The sequence below is a fragment of the Rhincodon typus genome, chromosome 20 (genome assembly GCF_021869965.1).
Source record: "Rhincodon typus isolate 14 chromosome 20, sRhiTyp1.1, whole genome shotgun sequence".
NCBI lineage: Eukaryota > Metazoa > Chordata > Chondrichthyes > Orectolobiformes > Rhincodontidae > Rhincodon > Rhincodon typus.
Genome location: NC_063351.1, coordinates 35389232 through 35398456, shown reverse-complemented (window position 1 = coordinate 35398456; position 9225 = coordinate 35389232). Strand labels below are relative to the sequence as shown.

General features: G+C 42.9%; 1 protein-coding gene across 1 annotated transcript; it reads left to right on the top strand.

Annotated features, from left to right (window-relative positions):
* The first annotated feature begins 6132 nt into the window (after positions 1-6132).
* Positions 6133-8556, top strand: LOC125485621 (GDNF family receptor alpha-1-like). Its single transcript, XM_048609208.1, has 4 exons — positions 6133-6363; positions 6954-7253; positions 7367-7462; positions 8549-8556. Exons 1-4 carry the CDS (start codon positions 6324-6326, stop codon positions 8554-8556), a joined length of 444 nt encoding a protein of 147 aa, XP_048465165.1. The 5' UTR covers positions 6133-6323.
* The last annotated feature ends 669 nt before the right edge of the window (positions 8557-9225 follow it).

Below are 9225 nucleotides of genomic sequence, written 5' to 3'. Positions count from 1 at the left end.
TGGACTCTCAGGGGAACGTAGCTCTGACAGCCAGGTTTCTGGTGCTGAGACTGACTCTAATGTAATGAAGGGTATGCCAGGTTCCAAGCGATTGATTGTGATAGGGGACTCTTTAGTCAGAGGCACACACAGACATTTCTGCAGCTGACAGCAGGACATCAGAATGCTGTGTTGCCTCCCTGGAGCCAGGATTAAGGCTATCTCAGAGAGGTTGCAGAATATTCTCAAAGGGGAGAGGGATCAGCAGGAGGTCGTTGTACATATTGGAACTAATGACACAGGAAAAGAAAAGGATGAGATTTTGAGGAGAAAATTATAGGAAGTCAGGCAGGAATTCAGAAAGTAGGTCCCTGAAGGTAGTATTATCTGAATTACTCCCGGTGCCATGAGCTGGTGAGGGTAAGAATGGGAGGATAGAACAGATGAATGTGCAGCTGAGGAACTGGTGTAGGGGAGAAGCAGTCACATTTTTGGATCATTGGAATCTCTTCTGGGATAGAATGCTGTATAAGGATGGATTGCACCTGAATTGGAAGAGGACTAATATACTAGCGAGGAGAATTACTTGAGCTTCTCGGGAGAATTTAAACTAGTAAAGGTTATAGCTGGGGGGAGGATCCTAGGGAGAGAGTGATGAAAGAAAGCAGTCTGAGATTGGTACAGTTGGAAAAAGGAGTAATTCAAATAGTCAGGGCAGGCACGAACAAAGCAGAGAACGAAGTAGGACTGATAAATTAAAGTGCATTTATTTCAATGCAGGAGGCCTAACAGGTAAGGCAGATGAACTCAGGGCATGGTTGGGATCATGGGACTGGGATATCATAGAAATTACAGAGACATGGCTCAGGGAGGGACAGGCCTGGCAGCTTAATGTTCCAGGGTATAGATGCTGTAGGAAGGATAGAAAGGGGGGCAAGAGAGGAGTTGGAGCGACGTTTTTGATTAGGGATAACATTACAGCCGTACTTGGGGAGGATATTCCTGGGAATACATCCAGGGAAGTTATTTGGATGGAACTGAGAAATAAGAAAGGGACAATCACCTTACTGGGATTGTACTATAGACTCCCCAGTACTCAGCCGGAAATTAAGAAACAAATTTGTAAGGACATCTCAGTTATCTGCAAGAAAAATAGGGTGATTATGGTAGGGGAATTTAACTTTCCAAAAATCGACTGGGACTACCATAGTTTTAAGGGCTTGGATGGAGAGGAATTTGTTAAGCGTGTCCAAGAAAATTTTCTTAAGCAGTATGTGTATGTACCTACTAGAGAAGGTGCAAAGCTTGACCTACTATTGGGGAAAAAAGGCAGAGCAGATGATTGAGGTGTCAATGGGGGAGCAGTGACCATAATTCTATTAGTTTTAATTTATTAGATGGGGTTGAAGTTCTAGATTGGAGGAAGGCCAATTTTGACAGTTATTAGGCAAGGACTTTCAAAAGTTTATTGGGGGAGGATGTTCGCAGGTAAAGGGATGGCTGGAAAATGGGAAACCTTCAAAAATAAGATAACGAGAGTCTGGAGACTGTATATTCCTGTTAGGGTGAAGGGCAAGGTTGGTTAGTATTGGGAATGCTGGACGACTAGAGAAATTGAGGTTTTGGTCAAGAACAAGAAGGAAGCATATGTCAGGTATAGACAGCAGAGATCAAGTGAATCCATAGAAGAGTATAAAGGCCATAGGAGTGTACTTAACAGGGAAATCAGGAGGGCAAAAAGGGAACATGAGATAGCTTTCGCAAATAGGTTACAGGAAAATCCAAAGTGATTCCACAAATACATTAAGGACAAAACGGTAACGAGGGAGAGAAAAGGGCCCCTTAAAGATCAGCAAGGTTACATATGTGTGGAACCACAGGAGATGGAGGAGATACTAGTCAAGTATTTAGCATCAGTGTTTACTGTGGAGAAGAGTATAGAAGATAGACAATGTGGGAAAATAAATAGCGACATCTGGAAAATGTCCATATTACAGTCATCGATGTAGCGGAGGAAGAGGTAGGGGATCATGCCAGTGTAGCTGCAGAAGAGGCACTGTTCCACATATCCTACAAAGAGGCAGGCATAGCTTGGGCCCATGCAGGTACCAATGGCCACCGCTCCTTGACCTGTCCGTTTTCTCTCTCACCTATCTGCTCCTCCCACCTCACTGACCAATCCCCATCCCCACTTCCTACCTACAGTCACCTTTACTCACTTCATCCCCGCCTCCTTGACCTGTCCGTCTTCTCTCCCACACTCCGCTCCACTATCTACCTGCTATCACCACCCCCCCCCCATTTATTTCAGAGCCCCTTCCCCTCCTCCATTTCTGAAGAAGGGTCCTGACCCAAAACGTCAGCTTTCCTGCTTCTCTGATGCTGCCCGATCTGCTGTGTTCCTCCAGCTCCACGCTGTGTTATCTCAGACTCCAGCATTGGCAGTTCTTACTACCTTTACAAGGATGTTGCCAGGGTTGGAGGGTTTGAGCTATAGGGAGAGGCTGAATAGGCTGGGGTTATATTCCCTGGAGCATCAGAGGCTGAGGGATGACATTATAGAGTTTTAGAAAATCATGAGGGGCATGGATATGGTAAATAGACAAGGTCTTTTCCCAGGGTAGTGGGGGGGGAGTCCAAAACTAGAGGGCATAGGTTTAAGTTGGGAGAGGAAAGATTTGAAAGGGACCTAAGGGGCAACTTTTTCATGCAGAGGGTGGTGCCTGTATGGAATGAGCTGCCAGTGGAAGTGGTTGAAGCTGGTACAATTACAACATTTAAAAGGCATCTGAATGGGTATATGAATAGGAAAAGTTTAGAGGAACATGGGCCAAATGCTGGCAAATGGGACTAGATTTATTTAGGATATCTGGTCGGCATGGACAAATTGGACTGAAGGGTCTGTTTCCATGCTGTATATCTCTCTGACTCTAACTTCTTCTTCTTCTTCTTGAAAATGATCAGACTGTTATCTGAGTTCCAGTTTTAGGTGAGCAGAAATGCCCTTGAATTAAACATTGAGAAGCTATTCCATAATGTTATGCCTTCCCAGACAACTGTCTAAAACTAAATCAGACTGTTTGGATGTTTTATGCCATATTTGACCGGAAGGTGAACTTCCAACCATACATTCTCAACACTATCACTCAGACTATCTAGTTCCATCTCTGTGATATTGCTTGACTTCGCCTCTATCTCAGCTTACTAGCACCTGAAACTCTCATCCATGCCTTTGCTACCTCTAGATTTTACTATTGCATTGCAGTTCTGACTGGTCTCCCACATTCTACCTTCTGTAAGCCTGAGGTCATCAAAACTAAGCTGGTGTTAGCAGCAAAGTAGGCAGCATTTGGGCTCTTGAGCCCGTCCGTCTTCCTTACCCTTTTCATCTTCTTTTTCTTTTTCTTCTTCATCTTCTTCCTGTCAGTGGTGGCGGAGAAGGTGACATCTCAGAGGAGGGCAGTGGCAGCCGCCTGGCCTGGCCACAGAGCTGGGGACTCTTGGTTGCAGTAGGCCCAGAGTGGGGACTCCTGGTGTTGGCTATGTGGCAGCTGCAGTGGTGGCAGTGTGGTATGCCTGGAGCAGGGACTCTTGGTTGTCAACAAGGCAACGGCCGCAGCTCCTGATTGCAGTAAGCCCAGAGCCTGGCTCTCCTGGTTATGGCAAACTGGTGGCAGCAGAGCCAGGAATTCCTGGTTGTGGGGCAAGTACGGGTTCAGCATGGGACCCGGCATCAGCAACATGATGGGCCCAGTGGCGAAGAGATGGCCCCTGAAGTGTGGCAACTCCAACATTGGTGGGTCCAGTGCAGGTGACAGTGAGGTGGTAGAGGAGGGGCAGTAACGCAGATATTGTTGGTGAGCTGACTCAGGGCTCAAGACTCGTGACAGAGGCGATGGAATGAAGATAGACCCTCTTTCAGTTATATCGTTTTATTCTTTTTATTCATAAACTATTCAAAATGGCACCTGATTGTGGCAGTTGAATTTTTTCACTGTATTTTACGGTATTATTCACTGTAAAATACAAGTGACAATAAATCATAAAAATTTCAAATATCCAAAACTGTTGCCTATATTTTAACTCACACAAATTTCCTTACACTTCTCACCCTTGTGCTACTGACCTACATTATCTCCTGGTCAAGTAATATTATGATTTTCAAATTCTTATTTTTTGTTTTCAAATCCCTCTGTGGATTCACCCCTGTATAATTGTAATGTCCCACTGTCCTGCAACTTTCCAAGATATCTGAGCTTATCTAATTTTGATCTCTTTTGAGTATCCCTCCACCACTGGTGCCTTGCTGGAAAAGCCTGGGCCCTAACTTCTGGAATTCCTGTGTATCTCTGCCTTGGTCTATTTTAAGACTAGGGAGTGGTGACCATGGGGAATTCTCTGCCACAGAAAACAGTTGAAGCCAAAATATTGAATGTTTTGGAGAAGGATCTAAGTATAGTTCTTAGAGCTGACTGGACCAAAGGGTATAGAAGAAAGTAGGAACAGGCCAATGAGTTGGATGATCAGTGAGGATTACATTGAATGGTGGAGCAAGCTCAAAGGGCTGAATGGTCTACTCTTGTTTCTATTTTCTATGTTTCTGTGTAAAAATACTCCATTAAACCTTCCTTGGCCATGCTTTGGTAATTTGACCTAAAATCTCCAAATGTGGCTTTCTGGCATATTTTATTATCTTGCACTCTTGAAAAAAACCTAAGGACTGCTTATAATATTAATGGTGCCATATAAATGTAAGTTGTTGTTGTACACCCAATTACAGATGCCTGAAATTATAGATTTTTGTGTAGTAGGGGAATTAAAAGACCTGGTGTGGGGCAGGAATGTAGAGTTGAGAGAGATGACCCACCATGATTTTACTATCTGCTGGTCTGGGCGTATGGCCTACTCCTGTTCTCATTCTAATGTTCTTACACTGTACCTCCAGCTTTTACACCTTGTACCATCAGAAGGTATCTCTATTTCTGTGTCTTTACTTCATCTCTCTCCCGCTTCACTCCGGTAAATTTGGTTTGGGGAAAGGCGCAACAAAGTACGAATTTGTTATTGAAATTTGATCCTATTAAAATTGTAGACCTCGGAGACCCGTAACGTGTTTTCCAAGTGTCGATAGTACCAGCAGAATACGGAATTTCCTTTCACATTGCCCAAGCACACCCCGATTCTGGAATTTCCCAGATGCTGCACCATATGACCCAATTTACTGTGCGACCCTTTGTCAACTGTTAAAGCGCAGAGGAAAGGTATAGCTGCTGGTGGTCGAAGGGAACGGCGAACTCCCGAGTAATGTTGGGAGGAACCGCTCTGTTCGCAACAACGTGTAAGGATTACGGCTACTCTTGACACTGCAAGAAGTACAATTTATCAAATGTGTTGTTCATCAGCGTAAAGTGGACGCACAGCAAAGTGGAATAGAGCGTTTTATAGATTGAAGAGCGGATTTTATTGCCATTCTCCCAAATCACCAAATGCAAGGATCAGCCGAGTTTATCGACACTGGAGATTTCCACTCGCAGCCAGCACGTAACGAGTTACTGTTACACACGCCTCCTGTGATCATTTATTTAACTTTTAATCCTTGATATCGTTCAGCAATTTGCACAATATTAAACAATCGATCTCTTGATATCTATCTGCACATAAACTGAACAGCGGGTCTGAGCCCTCACTGTCATTCCCTAACAACCCGCAGCTTCTCGCCAAACGGAAATTAGAGACAAGCATTTAACTCTGCACATCATCCAGTAACTGAAGTCACGTATTCGTCTCAAAGCGAGGAAGATAAAGGGAGAGGGGGGAGGGTGGAAATAAGCGATACGTAAGAAAGTACTGTAAGTGACTGAATGGTAGCTCGGAGTTGGGGGAAGCTGCAGACGTGTGCTTTAAAGGAGGTAGCTGGCGACGGGAGCTTGCATGTACTGGATACATCATACATATTAAGACAAAGGTTAGCAGTGGGCTGAACAAGGTACTGAACTGATGGGTCGCTTGCATTTCTGAGAACACTTTCAGGCCACATCGTTGGGTGAGCTGATACTGTAGGGCAAGGGTTCCTCATCCGAGTATACTGTATGTAAATTTAAAACCAGAATAAAAAGGTTCCAGATCGCGCCCGGAGATCTCTCCAGTCGCTCAACTGTTGTGAATAAAAGTGAGCGGAAAGCTTGGCTCGCTGGAGAGAAGGATCAGTGCCCGAAACTAAATGGATCTGAACTGGAATGATTCGTACCGTTGGTTCGTACAGCACGCCGGAGTGTCAAAGTGCTGAATCTACTTAACGAAACAAAGCGGTTCATTTTGATGTGCTAAAGGAAAGCGGAGCCACAATGATTTCTACAGCCTTGTACTTCATCCTGCCCATAATAGGTAAGATGCCCACATCGTTCCGTGTACCTTTCAACAGTACTCTCCTGCAAGAAACTTAACAAGGGAAGAAGTATGTTTTGTCTCGAGGCCTTTTTGATAGGTTAGCAGCCTCTGTTAAAGTGATCAGCCCAATAAAGGACGCCTTACCTCCAACGGGTGATTGAACTATTTAACTTGGTTACACGTGAATCACACACGCACTGTTTCATTATGTAATATTTAAATGTCAAATTCGGTATTACGTTGGGGAAGAATAATTTGAAGCGTTACCGATGTGCACAAAAGGATAATGCAATATATTGTTTCTGCTTCTGGTGACCAGAATAACGTACATCATCCAGGGTAAAATTTATTTGAACGTTAATCATCATTTTCTAATAAAGTACATGATTTGGATATATTGTCCGGAACTAGATAACTACCGGTAATGCTTTAGACGACGTTAGTAACCTGCAGTGATGTTTGGAAGGTGGGGGTGGGGGGATGCATTGATTTGCTGCTATTATTGATGAAGATCGAAATATTTTGAACTTATATGTGGTTGTTTTTGTCTCGTTTGTTCCCCCACCCACCCCCAATCCCACCTCCAGATACGGTAGTTCAGACTGCAGGTGTGAATCCTCCCCCTGCCCTTACCCGCGTTGACTGTGTGAAGGCCAATGAATTATGTACCAGTGACTCGGCCTGCAGCAGCAAGTACCGTATCCTTAGGCAATGCCTGGCCGGGAGCTCCAGCATGGTCACCGGACCAGAAGCCAAGAACGAGTGCATCAGCGCTATGGAGGTAGTCCAGCAGAGTCCGTTGTACAACTGCAGGTGTAAGCGGGGCATGAAGAACGAGAAGCGATGTCTCCGAATATATTGGAGCATTCACCAAAGTTTCGTACATGGTACGGCAAATATAGTTTAAAAGCTTCTCGCCTTATAACGTAAAACATGAATTTCGGGAATAAAATGTACACGTGATGTAACTCAACAAACTGTGATCATACCTTTCTCCCAGGGTTTACTATCACAGGTCATGACCTGGTCGGTTCTCCCTATGAGCCACTGAACAACAGACTCTCAGACATATTCCGAGCAGCGTCCATCATTTCAGGTAAGAAGTTTCAGAGTGGTCTACGACTTGTATTATGTTTCTGTGTTAAAACAACTAAATACCATATTTAAATTAAATCACCATGCTATGGATCGATTCCCCATGTAGCCCTAAGATGTGTGTTTTGTGTATTATTCTCGTTTTGTACTTACTGGAGTTGACCCTTCACAGTTTCTTTCAGTAATCAATCTGATAGGACTTCTCAGTCAATTCTGCATTGTTGGTACATTGGAAGTGTGAAACCTTGCAACATTTTAAATAAATGCGAAATCACAGATAAATCACAGCGTCTTAAATACCGGTTTGTTTTCAAAAGAAGTTTACATCAGTACTTCAAATAGTTTGATCGAGTAATTGTGCAGCGCACTATGATGTTGCTTGACCTCAAGAGTGGAGAGCGCAAAGGGAACGATCACAGAACTTCGTTACATTCGACTGCTATTGGAGACGACTTCTGCAGGAGACACAAATAAACAGAAAACCTGCTTATGGTTAGCTGCCGTTAGACCAATTGTTGTTGTGAAAGGGAAATTTGGCAGTTTGTTGAGCCTTCCCTTCCTCAAGAATGCACCCCTCATCCCTGGGGTGTTAAGTTTTTTTGTCTCTAGATGGCAGTCTCACACCCTCATAGAAGTTTTCTTCTGTCACTGAAAGTCTGATGAAGCTCGTAGAGTTATCTGCCAGCTACATTGCAAAGGTTTGGTGAGAGTTCGTGTCAAATGTCTGGGCACGTCAGGGTGAGAGTATTTCTCAGTAATGAGAGGTAATGTGCCTTTTCTCTGCTCCCCTGTCACCAGCATCACTATTCCCGTTACTTTTCATTTCTGTCTGTATTCATCATTATGACTGTACATTTCATCGACCAACATAATATAGTGAGTTTAGTAAATTAATTCAGATAATGCTGCCTGTAAGGACTAATGCTCCTCAAGGATTTGCTTCAAAACAAATTTTAACTTTCTACATGCAACAGAAAACCTAGCTCATATTAATTTTGAAAAAATAACACTCGTCCAATTTCACTTGACAAATTTCAACACCCTTTATTAATCTATAATTTAATAAACTCCTTTTGTACACTTCCAGCCAAGTAAATCACAGTATTTGGAACAAAGAAAAATAAAACAACATTAAGCCCCATTTTCCCCAGAGGTTTTACAGAGAGCTGGACGTCTGTGAATTAAATATTGTTCTTTAGCAACAACAGAAATATATTATTCTGTGCAGCAGAAAGCAAATAAAATTTTAAAAATAATAACAAACTGTCAGATTCAAGTGAAAAAAAAATGGTAACTGTAAGCACAAGTTCTGAAATGGTAAATTGAAAAAAAATCAGTAAATTCAGTTGAGAATGGAAACTGCTGCAACATTTCCATGGAATACTGTCTTCGTATTCATGATATTATTTTAAAAAATAAATGGTAGAAGTTTCATGCACAATTTAGCAGGAATACATATCTGGAAATAGGATAGCAATCCTGTTGTGTTGATGGCAGCCTTACCAAAATGGGGAGTTATCAGGAATTGCAGTTTTAGAATGGCTTCGGTTTAGTACGAAAGGCAGGCACGTTTAATTGATAGAGAAAGTAACAGACTATTTTAGAAGTTATGGATGCAATTGTGTTTCAACATTTGGATTAAACAAGATGGTACAATTACTTTAAAATTAGCAGAAATTGTGTCAGTTGTAAGGATAGGATTTGGAACAATGGCCACAGCCTTGTTCTAGGACAGTGCAGTTGATATTAATGACTGAATGTCCT

Coding starts and splice junctions, on each gene's coding strand:
- LOC125485621 (XM_048609208.1), top strand. CDS start 6,324: ATGATTTCTACAGCCTTGTACTTCATCCTGCCCATAATAG. Junction 6,364..6,953: donor CTTCATCCTGCCCATAATAG/GTAAGATGCCCA, acceptor TCCCACCTCCAG/ATACGGTAGTTCAGACTGCA. Junction 7,254..7,366: donor TCACCAAAGTTTCGTACATG/GTACGGCAAATA, acceptor CCTTTCTCCCAG/GGTTTACTATCACAGGTCAT.